Source organism: Tupaia chinensis, unplaced genomic scaffold (assembly GCF_000334495.1).
Source record: "Tupaia chinensis unplaced genomic scaffold, TupChi_1.0 Scaffold139072_1, whole genome shotgun sequence".
In the NCBI taxonomy this organism is placed as follows: Eukaryota; Metazoa; Chordata; class Mammalia; order Scandentia; family Tupaiidae; genus Tupaia; species Tupaia belangeri.
This window is the reverse complement of record NW_006198962.1, coordinates 978,671-994,694: the sequence shown is the minus strand read 5'-3', so window position 1 is coordinate 994,694 and position 16,024 is coordinate 978,671. Positions and strand designations below refer to the sequence as shown.

The following is a 16,024-nucleotide window of genomic DNA, read 5'->3' as shown; positions in this document are numbered from 1 at the left end:
ATTATTGAACATATACTTAAGGGGGTCCTCTTTTTTTTTTTTTAAGATTTGTTATTTATTTATTCATTTTAATTTGACCAGAGAGAGACAGAGAGAGAGAGAGGAAAGTGAGAAAGCAAGCCACCAGGTTCAGAACTTGAACCATGGTCAGCCATGTGGGAGTGTCCAGCACCTTAACCACCATGCCACCTGCTGGTCCCAAGGGTGTCCTCTTAAACGTTACTTGTAAGAGTGAAAATTTTGATACAACACGGGTACATACTTAGGTATTATTATCCAAATTGTGACACTTCATAGAAAACCATGCAATCTCAAAGAATACTTCAGCAATGACAAATAATCACAATTAAATAGTAAAGTACCATACAAGAGTCTACATGCACTTTATCATCTCAATTTTGTACACATGTATGTACAAATAAGTAAACACACATACAAATGTAGTAATCGAAAGAATACTGGGGAAGAATAATGCCAGAAAAACGTTTCTGAATTCTTTTCCATTTTACCATGAATGTCCAGTTTCTATAAGTAGAAAGGGAAATATCGTTTTAAAAGTTGTAATAGTAGAACCAAGATTGGTATTGATGGCAATAAATCAGCAAAGCAGAAAATTAAATGATGTAGAGGAAACGGTGAGAAATTCCTACAGAGCACAGAGGAGAAAATAACCAAAAAAAGGAAAATATCTAAAGAAAAGGGAGGCAGCATGGAAGAGGCGCCCAATCTGGGGAACACCGCGACACCTGACATGCAGAGTAGAAATGGCCCACAGTAGAAGAGCGAGAGTAGAAGACAAAACTCCCAAGATGGAGAGTGAGAGGAGTCTCATAAGATTTAGCAAAGGTTAGCGGGGTCAAATGAATGGAGCACATTAAAAAGTAGATCTTGTATGAATTATACGAAAAGGTCCCTATGTGAGCCTGGGCCAGGGTCAGATTAAACCCTTGCTCAGAACTCAAAACTGCACCCCCTGCTGGCAGCGGCTCTTGCTGCTGCTTCCTCTGTGGACATATTCAGTTCTTGTTTTGTTTTGTTTTGGAGAGGTTTTTGCTATAGGGCGCGTGTACTCACTAGAAAGACACAGAGACACAGAGAGACAGAAAGAGAGAAATCACCAACACCAACACCACCACCATGGCCACACCGCAATCCCTACTCCTCCATTCTCCTCTCGGGATCTTGGGCACGCACGCACACTCGTCCAGCATGAGTTTAAGCTACCAGGTCTGGGACGCGAACTGCCGTCAATTACATGGGAGTCCAGCGACATAGCCATTACGCTAAGCTCTTCTTTTTTAGAGCAGGAGAGCAGTGGTCTCCCCTGGGAAGGCAGGGCCAATGTGCCACTGAATAAGGGAAAGTCTCCTGCCTTCACCCAGGGGCCAACTGGGCGTGCATAGCATGCCCCTCCCCAAGCAGCAGAGCACCTTTGATGTCCTGGGTTTGTTGTGATCTTGGCCAAGAAGTCATAAGCTCTGACAGGAGGGAAACTGTTCTGAGAACTGGAGAAACTTGCACTTGCTAAGTACAATTCAGAGCATCATATTTTAATTTAATTTAATTTAATTCAATCAATTAATTAATTTATTTTTAAGAGAGATTTTGGCTATCAGGTGCATGTGCTCACCAGAGAGGCAGAGAGGAACAGAGAGTCAGAAAGCAAGAGATCACCCCCTGAGAGGATAGCCAAACCATAATCCCTCCTCCTCCATTCTCCTCTCAGGATTTTGAGCACACACACACATGCACCCAGCATGAGTTTGAAGCCGCCAGGTCTGGGACTCGAACTGTGGTCGGCCATGTGGGAGTCCAGTGACATAACGTAACCATTATGCCATCTGCTGGTCCCTTTACTTCATTTTATTTTTAATTGCCAGAGGGCGTGTATGCTCACCAGAGGAAGAAAGAGAGAAGGGGAGAGGAAGAAAGCCCCCCAGTGGGCATGGTCACTCTGCACTGTCTTCTCCTCCATGTCTCTATCCCATCAGGATTTGGAGCATGCACGCATATGCCCCTGCTGTGTTTTTCATGCTGTTGGGACTGGGATTCAAACTGAAGTTGGCCATGTGGGATCCTGCCTCCACCAGGCTCAGGGCCACACCCATAGTATCATTTTTGAAGCTTTGCTTATAGCATAGCTAAGGTTTCATTTTCATCAGTCCTCCACTCAGAGTCACGGATCCGTGAAGCAAAGGACACAGGGAATGAGCACACGGGAGAATGCTTCTGCCGCTGGCCATGGGGCCTGCCAGTCACAGAGATGTCAGACACTGACATGACATGTACCTGGTCAGGGATCTCTGCACCAGAATAACCTGCCTCAGGTGAATTCAGGTTCTTGCTCCCCAGATCTGTTGAAGTGGAATGGCTAATGATGAAATCTAGGAAACCACGTTGGACATGGCAGGCAGGATAACGCACCCTTGCCCTCAAAGGTTCCAGGTCTTCGTCCCCAGAAACTGCGATGATTTCCTTTACAGGGGAAAAGTGCTAGTACTGGAGTGGTTCAATTGGAAGCCTTGACCTACAGAGACGATGCTGGAATATCTGGTGGAATCACTTGGGTTCTTAGAAGCAGAGAGCCACTTTCTCATCTGTAGTCAGAGATGTGACCGTGAAGAGCAGGTCAGAGAGATGGATCAGAGCTGGCTTTGGAGACAGAGAGGGCCCTTGGCCAAGCGATTCCAGAAGCCTCTCAACTCTAGAGGAGGCAAGGAAACAGATTCTTCCCTAGAATCCCAAGGTATAAAGCTTGATTTTAGCCCCGCCCCCAATAAGACACAGGTCAGATTTGAGACCCACAAAACTGTAAGGTAACAAATTTGTATTGTTTGAAGCCACTAACATTTGTTAAAGTAGCAATAGAAAACAAATGCACAGGAGTTTAAAATCCATGGTCTTGGGGCCAGAAGGTGGCATGATGGTTGGGGCGCTGGACACCCACATGGCTGACCATGGTTCAAGTCCCAGACCAAGCAACTTGAGGATCACGCTGGGTATGTGTGTGCATGCCCAAAATCAGTGGAGGAGAAGGGATTGTGGCATGGCTCTCCCTCTGGGGAGTGACTTCTCACTTTTTCTCTCTCTGTCTCTGGTGAGCACACATGCCCTATGGCAAAAACCTTTTTTAAAAAAAAAAAAACTTTTAAAAAAACAGAAACAAAAACCTTGGCCTCGTTGAGTAGTCTCAGAACTGAAACTGGGAAACGTGATGCCTAGTTTAATTCAACTCCATAAGCCAGGTGACCTCATGAAAGGCACACCCCAATTTGTGCCTTAGTGTTATCAGTTTAAGGGGCAGGACAAAAAATATCAGCCTTTGTGAAAAGAAATCCCCTTTCTTTCCAAGCTAACAGTGCTTGTCCAATGTTACTATAATGGACTTGATATGAAAAAGGAATGTGAAGGAGGAATGGGAATAATACAGCTAATCTTTTGTGCTGGGAAATCTTGGGGGAAAAAATAATCAAGTCTAAATCGTCCCAGTGGCATTTGTCCTGCAAGTGCAGTAAAATAGAAATTCCACTCTGGCATCTGCTTTGTTCCCCATGTCAGCTCTACGGTAAATAGTCGTCTCAACACATACAATGGGTCTTTGCCAAGTGTGTGGAAAATGCCTATTATGATTCAACTGTGCATGAATTAAAACTATCGTGCGCCACATAAACTCATTGTCTAATTGTTCCTGAAACTTCGTGAAGTCCCTGTATACGTGCAATAAAGACAGCAGATAAAGTGAAGAAGCAGCAGAAGCAGCAGCACCTTCAACCAACTACTGGCTCACGACAAGTGGTGTGTACAGCCTGGGGTGTGCATTATAGCTGTCGCTCCGGTGCTGAGGACAGGCCCATGTGGAGGGGAAGACCATAGGCTCTGAGTCACACTGAGGTGGGTCCATAATTTACCAGCTAGAGGCCAGTGGGCACTAGTTTCCTCCCCTTAAAATAGGGGAATTAACGTGCTCTCCATGGACAGTGCCATTGAGGGGATTAACAGAGCTGATGCCTAGAGCGTGCTCAGGTACGGTGCCCGGCACCGGGAAACCAGCACACGTGCTAGTTGTTTTGATTTCCACGCACCTGCCATGTGCTAGCCACACTTGTATCCATCATAGCTAGGGATCCGGGCAAAGCAAGACCCAGCCAGATCCAGACCCTGCCAACTCCAAGACCGAGTTTTCCTGAGAGCTCAACTTGGTTTATTTTCCAAAAGAAATACAGGGGCACAGTGAGAAATATGCACACCTCTTCTTTTTCACTGTAGCTGTGGCCCTGGTGGAACCCAGAAATTCCAAGATACCCAGCCATTTCCCCTCACCCCGTACCTGGATCACGCCTCCGCCTTCTCCAGCCTTCCCAGCCAGAAACACTTCCGGCAGCCCCAACATCTGGCCGAGCCAATCCATCATTACGGTCTCCAGCTCTGTGCAGGCGGGGCTCGCAGCCTGCCGTGGAGGGAGGGAGGCCGGGGTTAGCCTAGCCCTGGTGGCTTGTGATAGGGGTCGAAGAAGATCACTTTTATTTTATCAATTTAACTAAAGGCTTTATAGTTCTCACAAGGTTCGCGCTGGGTGGAAATGACTTTGATGGCGTACTGTCACATTGCAGAGTCTGAGACCACTAGCAGCAGCCCCAGGAAGGGCAGACAGTGGGGATCTGTGGTCACCGCAGTGCGCACTCGCAGCTGGGACCCAGCATGGAGGCCTCACACAGGGCGCTGCCCCTCCCTCGCTCCGACCCCACATCTGCCACAGGAAGCGATGTGCTAACTACGTGCAAGCTCTGGGTGATTCTCTGGGCCCTTCCATGCCACGGAGACCCTGCTGGCCTGTCTCCACCACCAACTGAGGTCTCAGAAGTGAGTGGTGACCTGTCCCTGGAGACATCACTAGGGGGAAGCTGCAGGGTTCAGCTTTCTTTCCACTGACCCCAGATTAGAATCGTATGCAATTCAAATATCTGAACATATTACAAACATGTATTCCTTGACCCGGACTCAACTGGGAAAACAGCAGGGAAGGAAGGCACCGCCGTAATAAAAATTACACTGCTGTGCCTGCCACGCGACATGGTGTGCTTGCTCATTTTCCCATTTGCTTGTTTACTGAAGGATCCAGAAAGGCCCACGGGTGGCCCCCTCCCCAAATGAATGGAGTGAGCAGAGTCGGATTGAGAAAGCGGGCACGGGCAGCTTCTGCCCTGTGGGAGCCCTGGGACAAGCTGTTGATCTTGCCTTTTGAGCTCCTGGTGGCCTCGCCTTATGGGCTGTCCCCTTTCACTGCATATACGAGGTGGCCGGTTGGCCTGGGGCCCCACCTACACAACCTGGGCCTCCACCTTCACATGGGCACCTGTGAGAGGGCCCGTTTGGTGCTCGGTGTGCTCTCACGCCCAGACATGCACACGGCCATCAGAAGCATTGCTGGTTGGACTGTCTCTCTTCAGGTCAGCTTTGTCCAGAGGGGCTCCTCCCCATCTGGGCTAAGCCTAACTCCATCCAGGGCCAGGATGCTACTCTTCCTGTTAGCAGCCTCGGGTGGCAGACAGTGCACCTCAGGGACAGCGTGGCATTTCTTCCAAGACCCAGGAGAAAGCAGACTGTTCCAGAAAACAATACATCTGGAGGTGGATGCCAAGTCACCCCTTAGGGACAGAATGACTTTGAACCTGCAGAGCTAAATGAATCCACTACCTCTGATGAGGGAAATGTCCTTCGGAAGAGGGTGTGCCCGGCCCAGGCTGCACTGGTCATGCCATACCAGCTCTGCCCAGGGAAAAGGGTGGCCAGGGCGTCCAGCAGAGGCACAGTTCAGATCTGGGGATCTGGGAGGATCACTTCCCCCTCCCCATCTGGTGGGTGACTCCTGACACCCCAGCCTGAACAACAGGAAGCATCAGGCACGTGAAGCAGAGTAGGGTCTATGGGCCCCACTGCTGGGCACTGCAGATCCAGGCGCCACACCTCCTGGATGTAGCTCAGGGCCTCGTGCTGCGTGGGTCATCACCCACAAGTCCACCCAGCTTCACAGCACAGACGAGACGGGCACTGTGCACCTACAAGGCCAGGACAGACCCCGCCTCTGAAGAACTCCCCACGGTGTGGTCAGCATTGGGTGCCTGGCGGTCGGTGGGCAGCTCTACTTCTGAGCTCTGGGCATTTGGGAGGAAGGAACTTTTCTATAGGACTATGCATGGAGAGAGAGCCATGGGAACTGCTGGCCCAGCCACCCTTCTGAGTCGGGCCCTTTATAGACCTTTTTACCCTCAGAGCAGGGCCGGTGGCATTGGCAGGAGCTGAGCCCATGCCCAGAGTCTCCTGCTCTGTGCAACTCGGCACCTCTGTTGGGCTTCGGAGGGCATATAGAAATCCTCTGGTCTGAGTGAGTGAAATGCTGATTCTCCGGCCTTGGACTGTGATTTTAACTCACACCCAGTTCTTCTAACACATCGCTGTATGGAATTAACTTTGGGTCATCGAGGCCTTTCCAGAAAAGACGCCCTTATATTTCCCACCATCCTGAATCTCGCTCCCGTAGAGCATCCTCCCTAGGGCTGACTCCTTCTCCTCTCCCTGCCAGAGTGCCCTGTGCCCACAGGTGGCACAGGTGTTGCTCATGTCCTAAAGGAAGTGCCACTCCCCACAGGGGCCACCACTGTGGGGCCCTGCAGACTTACCCAGGAGAAGCCGATGCAACCGATGGCCCCGCACAGCATGTCGGCCAGCATGGCGGGGTAGGAGCTGGCCGTGGGGAAGTAGGCGAAGAAGTAGGGGCTGTGCCAGTGGGTCACCTGCATGGGAGGACGGGACAGTCACTTGGGGGCAAGCAATGCCAGCTTGTGTGAGAACAAAGGACCCGGTCCCTCCCACTCCCAGCTGACAGGTGGGTCCAGACCTCAGCTTAGTGACGTTTCCCATAATTCAGTGAGCACAGCAGTATTTCATAGCGTCCGCCTATCATCCACTGTCCCTTTGCCACGCGACCCCCTTTCCTTTTACTAGGACCTTATTTGTGACTGAGGGGACATTTTATCCCTGAGCTCAAGTGGAAAATCGTTGCCATTGGCTGCAACAATTGAGCCACCAGAAGTGGAGTCTGTACAAACATCTAGGTGGTTTTAGTTCTTGCTAGGAGCGCCAGTCAGAAGATGCTGCCCCTAAAGCATCCTCTCTCACAGTAAAAATTCATTTTTCCTGAAACTGCCCTAAAAAGTGAAGTCTAATTAAAAATAAAAACAACAAACAAAAAGCAAAGTTTGATTTGTGAATTTTCTTCAGCCAGGTCCTGAACATACAATGGTCTTACAGCCACCTCCCTCTCTCCTGGAACCGTTTCCTCCAGCCTTAGAGCTCTGTTCTCCCCATCCATCTCTTGGCCTCTGTCCCTGCCCTCAGCTAGGAGCTGCTTACCCTTCTCTAGCCCAAAGGAACGAACTCGGAAGGGTTAGACCCAGAGGCGGGAGATGCGCAAGCGGTACACGCGGGTATGTGAGTGGGCGCACAAGGGGATGGACTGGGGCCATGGGCCAGGGCAGCAGGGTTACCAGCCCAGGCCGGAAGGGGTGAGGTGTGAGTGAGTCTGTGGACAAGGGAACCACAGTTCCACAGCCTCGCTGGGTGATTAGACCTAGTGATGAGAACCTGAAATCAGCCTCCAATAGCTGAGTTCGGGAGGATCAGAGCAGAGAGAATGGGGGTGTAGAGCCCAATTTGCTGCTTTAATCGGTTCCTGCCAATGGCATGCCCTGCTGTGAGAGAACAGAATAAAGCCCCTAGGACACCCGGCCCCCAGGGCAGGGAGAAGGCACCAGACATCCTCACTCAGACCCAAATCAGGTGCTGAAACCACTTCCTGGTATCCCGAGAGACCTTGTGGGCCGACCCAACAACTTTGCTCTTTCACCCCTGACCTATGGGCTGCGGTGGGAAGTGGCCAGCTGCAAGGTGGACCGGCTCAGGGTCCAGAGGGGGCTCCCCGCCCAGGTGAATAGAAGCTTGCACGCCAGTGTTACCTGTGGCTCTAACTGGGGGAGTCCCAGGCCTGCTCAGCGCCCGCCGGCTCGGGGGTGTCTGCCCACACTGTGGCTATGCACTGTGCGTGAACCCCGGGAATCACATGCTGAGACGTGAGCCCCAAGTGATGGTACTGGGAGTGGAACCTGGGGACGTGAGGTCAGGTTGCAGTCGGCTGTGTGCAGGAAGGCCCGAGTCTCCAACAGAAAGCATCGGACCGCTCACTTGTCATTACCAGGCTGCAGCCAGACCCTGGGGCCAAGCAGGGAAAAGCTGTGTGACTTGTACTATCTAAACTGTCATTAGAGGACAGGAGAACGGAACTTTCTTCCCTTCCCACAGCAAAGCATGCGCACACCGACACCCTCCCAGCTCTTCAACTGATATTTTACCGTTCTCTGAAGGAGCTTGACCAGTACCAGCAAAACCGTCCGATGGGCATGCTCACACCTTTAATGTCCTCACTGGGCATGCGTATGACTTCCCCCTACTGGGCACTTGAGTTCCTTCTGCCAGGCAATAAGTGCACAAGTGCAACACAGGCTCCCAAAGGGGGCCAGCAGGTGGTGTGGCGGCTAAGATGCTGGGCTCCCACATAGGTGAGCATGGTTCAAATCCTGGACCTGGTAACTTAAAAATCACACCAGGGGGACCGGCAGTTGCCATAATGGCTATGTCGCTGGGCTTCCATGTAGGCGACTGCGGTTTGAGTCCCAGATCTGGTGGCTTAAACCCAAGCCAGGCGTGTGTGCGTTCCTGCCCAAGATCCCCAGAGGAGAATGGAGGAGAGGTCATTGTAGAGTGGCCATCGTCCCTGGGAGGTGACTTCTCACTTTCTGTCTCTCTGTCTCTATCTTTAAGGTGAGCTCAAGCACCCTATACCAAAAAAGAAAAAAAGAAAAAAAAAAATCACAGCTGGCATGTGTGTGTGTGCGTGTGGTGCCCAAAATCGCAGGAAGAGAATGGAGGAAAAGAGGTTGCAGCATAGCCAGTCCCTCCCCTGGGGGATGATTTCTCACTTTCCCTTTCACTGTCTCTCTTTGCCTTTCTGTGGTGAGTGCACGTGCCCTATGGCAAAATAAATAAGTAAATAAAATTTAAAAAACCCTTAAGAAGAAAACAAAAAAAACACACCGACAACAACAGGGCTGACTACAGTGACAGACCTCCCCTTGGAAGTATTCATGAGAAGACCCGGAAATAAAAGCGACGCTTAACTCCAATCCTGGTGCAGCTACCACCTGGTAACCTGAGAGCTTGCTGCTCTTTTGAGTGTACTAATTAAATTCCCTTTTTTACACTTTTCTTGCTGATGCGACTTCATTTGTGTCTTGGAATGGGTCTCTAATTTAGGGATTACAGCCCAGGAACGGAGCATCTTATCAGGACAGGAGGTGGGGCTTTCATGATAGATTAGAGTCCTTATAAAAGGGGCCAGAAAGTGCCCTGTACATGCTCTCTCTGCCGAGTGAGAAATCAGCGACAATTAGCTGTCTGTGAACCAGGAAGAGCATCCTCACTTGCAACGACACTTTTTAATTTTTTTTAGAGAGAGACTTTTTGCTATATGGCATGTGTGCTTGCTGGAGACACAGAGAGAAAATGAGAAATCACTCTCCAAGGGGAAGGTCATTCCTCAATCCCCTCTCCTCCATTCTCCCCTTACGATTTTGGGCACACACACACACTCCAGTGTGAGTTATAAGCTGTCGGGTCTGGGACTCGAACCACCAGAGCCTTAAGCAATCGGATGGACCCTTAAACAAGACCTTTATTTCAGACTTCTAGCCTCCAGAACAGTGAGAAAGGATTGTTAACAAAGTCTACATTCTACATCTACAGCAGCCAAATCAAACCAAGACATCGTTTTGTCACGTAGTCCAGGCAAAGATGCACACATTCCTTTCTTAATAACACTAGTTGTGGCCTCTCTTCACTTAATGACCTACTGACTTAACAGCTGCTTGGATTTATGAGCAGTTCTCCAGAGTGGGGAATCCTTTCTGCCCCTGTGTGAATCTCAGAATGGTCTTTCTCAGTCTTTGTCTTGTCCCCAAAACCAGTTACTGTTCACTCCACAAAGCACTCGCACTCACACCAGACTACATATTTCATTATAATTCTGTACTTTATTTTGCACCCAAAGTAGTATTTAGAATAATATAAATGTTTATGATGGATTTATATTATCGGGGTGTGATGTGTCCTGTCGCTTTCTAAGGTGTCATGGGATAACTGCCAAAAATTATAGACCCTATGGTGCCACAACACACCACAAGACGTTTCTCTTTAGCGCCTCACTTATTAATCAATTCACTTCACCTGGTTGTAGGAATTGAACTCAGTCATTAGGAGAGGAGTGGCTGTATTAAGTTCCAAACCTGGCATGAGCGAACTGCTGATTGTGAGGCAACCAGGTTGCAGAACTCTCCAGGAACTGAGCATCTGGCTGGTTTATTGGAGACTGGGTCCCACTGCAACTGTGGCCATCCCTGGACTGCCAGGGCTTGGGGAGTGGTCATGAGTGAGGAGAGGTACAACCCAGCCGGGGGCTCAGCGCAGAGGCCGGAGGGGCTCTGCAGCTGGGCAGGCCAGGCGATACACCCTGGACAGCAGGCTCAAGCCCTGGAACCCACATTTTCTTTTAAATCAGAAGAAAACTGTGAACTTGCAAGACAAAAGAAAAGAACAATGTCTAATGTTTCGTCTTTATGGCAATGCATTTGTAGAGGGTCGTTTTCTGTCCTTCTAGGAGGGAGAGCCTGCAGAGGTGACAGTGTCCAGGCCCAGGAGATCTAGTGTGGTCCTGGCCTTTCACTCTCTTCAGGCACCAGGGGGCCCACACTGCCCCTCCCTGTCCCCACCACCCCCTGCCTGTGCCTGGGAAGCTAGGAAGGTCCTGGAGTGACTCTGTTGGGTCCACGTGCTCAGTTGCTTCACTACTGCTCACAGCCTTCAGGAGGGGCGGGCTTGTACTGGCTCTGCACTGGCCCGAGAGCTTACCCAGCTGTCTCAAAATCACCAGCTAGCAACCAGCAGGCTGGAACAACCAGCAGGGACTTGCCCAAACCCTGCTCCACGCCATGAGTGCCCCCGTCTAAACGAGTGGGAAGTCTTCCAATTCTGCCTCTTCTAAACCCCGTCCACCTGACATTTACCCACACCTAGCCCTGGGGTTTTGTGCTCAGTTACTAAGCATGTTTGCACAACTTCTAGGTGGGAACTGCAATCTTGCACATCATTCCAAGCACAAATGCCGAGTGGACCCCCCTGGGAGAGTAAACTGTGAGCAGCCCTGGGAGAGGTCTGCTGTGGAGGCACTGAGAGAGGTGGAGGGCCTAACGCCCAGGCCCACGCCATCTGCAACCCTGGGACAGTGATGGACATTCACCTTCTCAAAGCCTCTTCCTGTTTAAAATGATGGAGCAAGTGGACAGCCCCAGATCCCTTCTGCTCTGAATATCACATGCTCGTGCCATGCTGGGTAGAGAGGCAAGGGGCCACCTCACCCAAGGCCAGATGGGACTTGGCATGGTGGTGGCCAATGCTGAATTAGTTCTGCCCAATGGCAGCTTTGACCGCTCTCATAAACGTGGCCACAATGGCCAGGCCAGCCTGCTCGTGGAGTCACCATAGTGAACAGGCGTTTAGGCGTGGTCTATGGCACAAAGGTCTCACTGTGGAAGCACACAGTTGAGGGGAGGCTTCCTTTGAAAGCCAGCACACTGCTCCCCGTGAGGTGAGTTGGGGAAGGCCAGTGGCCCTGCTCCTTTCAGTCCTCGGCCCCTGCGTGCACCACACACTGCAGTCACACACTGCTTCATCAGTCAGCTCTGGGAAGAACAGTTCCTTCGTGTTGCTCGCCCTCAACAACAAAAATGACATAAAACACGGCTGCCATCCATGCGATTAGCCTTTGCTGAATACAAGACCGGGAGTTTTATCTGGAGCAATTGATTTAAACTAGCCAGCAGCAGCGCGTGTGACGATGGGACGCTCCTGGTGCCAGTCCCTCATGCCTTGGTGCCCAGCAATCTGAGCTGGAATCCTGGTTCCATCATTTACTGGCTGTGTGCCCTTAGGCGGACCACTAGCCTCTCTGAGCTTTGGTTGCCTCCGCTGTGAAATAGAAATGATAACGAGTTCTCTCTCACCTGATTGTTGGGAAGATTCGGTGAAAGAACATGTGAGCAGCCTGGAGCTCCACGGGCAGTGTGTGAGTACAGCCCCCGCCCTCCCCATCCTGGACATGCGCTCACCCCTGGCATGATGATTCTTTCGATGTCATTGACGATGTCCTCAAATGTCTCTGGCTCCTGAGGGGCCGTGTCCGGGAGCAGCGGCCGCAGGTAGCCAGGCTCCACATCGGGGTAGACCTGGCGTCCCTCGATGCCTTCCATGTAGTTGGCCACATAATCTACCATCTCCTTCCCTCTCCTTCGGAACTCACTTGCATTCATGCCGTCGGGGCTCCAGAGGTCAGAGGTGTCGGGGTCAGAGGTAGGCTAGAGAGAAAGAACAAAGATTCAGATGGCAAATTTTACCTCTGACCTGGAGGGGGTGACTCCAAGTAAGCTTTCAGCCCAGTGACCTGGGTGGGACCTCTGTGCCAGGGAGGCCTCTCCAATGCCAAGTCAGGACCATTGACCTCCCTTCTACATCTGGAAGACATGCAAATGACTCAGCATTGGGAGACTATAGCAAAACGCTAATTCTACTGCTCACCAGCCACTTAACTGAAGTCAACGCAAGCTCTTGTATTTTTGGTTTTTTGTTTTTCTCTTTTCTTTTTTTTTTTTTTTTTTTTTGTTTTTTTTTTTTTTTTTTTTTGTTTTTTTTTTTTTTTTTTTTTGTTTTTTTTTTTTTTTTTTTTTGTTTTTTTTTTTTTTTTTTTTTGTTTTTTTTTTTTTTTTTTTTTGTTTTTTTTTTTTTTTTTTTTTGTTTTTTTTTTTTTTTTTTTTTGGTTTTTTTTTTTGAGAGATTTTTGCTATAGGGCATGTGTGCTTGCCAGACAGACAGACAGAGACAGAGAGACAGAAAGTGAGAAATCACCCCCCAGGGGGGATGGCCATGTTGTAATCCCTTCTCTCGGGATTTGGGGCAGGCATGCACACACAGCCTAGGTTTTAAGCCACCAGGTCCAGGTCTCAAACCACAGTCTGCTATGTGGGAGTCCTGTGATGTAACCATTATACCACTTGCCGGTCCCCAGTGCAACCTCTTTTTATTTCATTTTCTGCATTGGTAAACAGCCTAGAATAAGGAGGTTTTGTTTTCGTGGTCCACCCCAACTTTAAGGACACACACTGGTCCAAGCTTTACCTCTGCCCCCAACAGGTGGCACTTCAAGGCATTCTCTTCATCTGAGGAATGGAGATGGCAAGACCGCTCCCCTGGGGAGGGGGAGGTGTGAACGGAAACTCAAGCAGTGCATGAAACCTGGGACTGCATAACCCCTCAAAGCCAGAGCCTGGTCTTCCTCTTGATTCCATCACAAAATAGAATGGCACCACATACAACCTGCTTTTCAAAACAAATTCTCTTGTTTCTCTCATTACGTAAGTAATATATGACCAGATGTTTAAGTTCATAGAAATGGAATTTAAGTACAAATATATTCTGGTGCAAAAAAAAAATTAAATTCATGTATAGCTTTTTCTCTTTTCCTTTTTTTTCTTTTTTTGTAGGTTTTTCTTAATACGCATTCTCTATGAACTTTTTGAAGACTCCTCACACAGGCACTTTCTGTTACTTATGGTTGTTATGTTCTACAAACATTTCTGGACCCAGTGGCTTGAAACTCACTCCAGGTACATGTGCGTGCATGTCCAAAATCCCAAGGGGAGAATAGAGGAGAAGGGACTGCCATGTGGCCAGCACCTACTGACAGGAAAGGGAGGATTTCTCGCTTTCTCTTTCTCTCTGGTGAGCACATGTGCCCTATGGCAAATAAACTTAAAAAAATATTGCCATGAACATGGAATTAGTGAATATGAGAGGTCTTCAACAGTTCTTAGAGAATGCATATTGTTGTTTTGTTGTTGTTGTTCTGTTTTTTTGAAGAGAGAGACAGAAAGACAGAAAGCGAGAAATCACCCCGGGTGGGGAATGGCCGTGCTGCAGTCCCTTCTCCTCTATTCTCCTCTTGGGATCTTGGGCACACACGCACATGTGCCTAGCGTGAGTTTAAGCCATAGGGTCCAGGACTCAAACCACGGTCGACTGCCTAGGAGTCCCGTGACATAGCCATTACTGGATCTGCTGGTCCAGAGAATGCAAATTATAAACAAACACATGGATTTCAAAATTTTTTTGTTCCAAAAATAAACTCATACTTTAATTCATTTTCCCAGAAATAGTTTGACATAACCTTGTACTGAACCATTCCCCCTAAGGGAACTACAGAGTTACTTTAGGCCCCTGAAAAGTGATCATGATGTTCTCGTCAGCCAATCAATACACAGCCTGTTTTGTGGGTTTCTTCCTGAAGATACCTTATGTAACAGATATTGATCCACTAACATTGAACCTACAGCCACAGCGCTGTCGCTCATGCCCGAGCCATGCTTCCCTCACACATGTGTTTTCTCTGTAAGGCACATCAGAGCCTTTTATGCTTGGGAATACTAGACAGCAAGTCTGCATAATATTTGGGGGCCCTTTCAAACAGCAAGATCACTAAAAGAAAGCATAAAAATGCGATGGATGTGGCATCAAGTGCTAAGACAAGGACACTTGTTCATGTTTCGAGAGCAGAAGCAAAAAGCTGGTCCGACCTCAGCTGGGAATGTGCACCTCTGGAGACTCGAATTTCTCACCATGCTGCACATTTGCACGTCACAGGTGACTGCCAAAGCACCATGAGCATTGATTTTGAAGTTACAAATACATTTTAGCAAGTAGGAGAGTTTGCACATATGGAATTTGTGGGCGATAAGGATCAATTGCATTCTCAAAATAGGAAAGTTGGACAACCCAAAGAATATTCACCTAGAATCCCAGCTCCCCAAATTCTGGCACTGTCCTTGTAAAACAGTGGTCCTTAAGCTTTTTGGCACCTGAGACTGGTTTTATGGAAGACAATTCTTCCACAACCAGTGGTGTGTGTGCATATATGTGTGGGAGGTGGCTTGGGGATGAATCAATGTATTACATTTCTTCTGCACTAATTTGAATTATTATTACATTGTAATATAAAAACTGATTCTAGTCTGTGGCCTAGAGGTTGGGGATCCCTGTTCTAGAATGTTTCCTGCATTTATGGGACATGATTGCCTACTAAGCAAGGAGTGCATTTCTTTATTTTTCTTTCTTTACTTTTTTGGAGAGGTTTTTGCTATAGGGCGTATGCACTTGTCAGACAGAGACAGAAAGCGAGAAATCACCCCCCAGGGGGGATGGCCATGCAGCAACCCTTCTCCTCTGTTCTCCTCTCGGGATCTTGGGCACACATGCACACGCGCCTGGTGTGAGTTTTAAGCCACAGGGTGGGGAATGCGAACTGCAGTCAACTACATGGGAGTCCAGTGACATAGCCATTACGCCAACTGCTGGTCCCAGCAAGGAGTGCATTTCTGACTTCCTCTCATAATCTAAAGCTTCATGTTCAAGATGAATTTTCATTTTCTTTTCTTTCTTATTCTTCTTATTTTAATAAAAAGAGAGAGGTTTTGGCCTTAGGGTACCTGTACTTGCCAGAGAAAAAGAGCCAGACACAGTGAGAGGGAAAGTGAGAAATCACACACACGCCCCTCCGGGGTGGGGGGGACGGCCACACCACAGTCCCTTCTCCTCCTTTCTCCTCTCGGAATCTTGGGTATGCACACGCACACCAGACATGATTTTCTTTCTTTTTAAATTAATTTATTTGTTTTACATTAATTCATTGAACATCATCACGGCATACAAAATGCAGTTTCCCATCTAGAATATGCTGTATAGTGGCTTAGTCATACATGTTATCATCAACAAATAATTTTCCATTTCTTGTTGTATCAAGTCACAGGTGTGG

General features: G+C 48.8%; 1 protein-coding gene across 4 annotated transcripts in view; it reads right to left on the bottom strand.

Annotated features, from left to right (window-relative positions):
* Positions 1-16,024, bottom strand: part of DDC (dopa decarboxylase) — a 113,008-nt gene that overhangs the window by 67,617 nt on the left and 29,367 nt on the right. For all 4 annotated transcript variants that reach the window (XM_006161795.2, XM_006161796.3, XM_027765630.1 and 1 more), the window contains exons 2-4: positions 12,273-12,518; positions 6,678-6,791; positions 4,328-4,447 (exon numbers count right to left, since the gene is read on the bottom strand). In XM_006161795.2, the coding sequence (XP_006161857.1) occupies positions 4,328-4,447; positions 6,678-6,791; positions 12,273-12,473 (435 nt within the window). In that variant the 5' untranslated portion in view covers positions 12,474-12,518. The remainder of the gene's footprint in view (positions 1-4,327; positions 4,448-6,677; positions 6,792-12,272; positions 12,519-16,024) is intronic.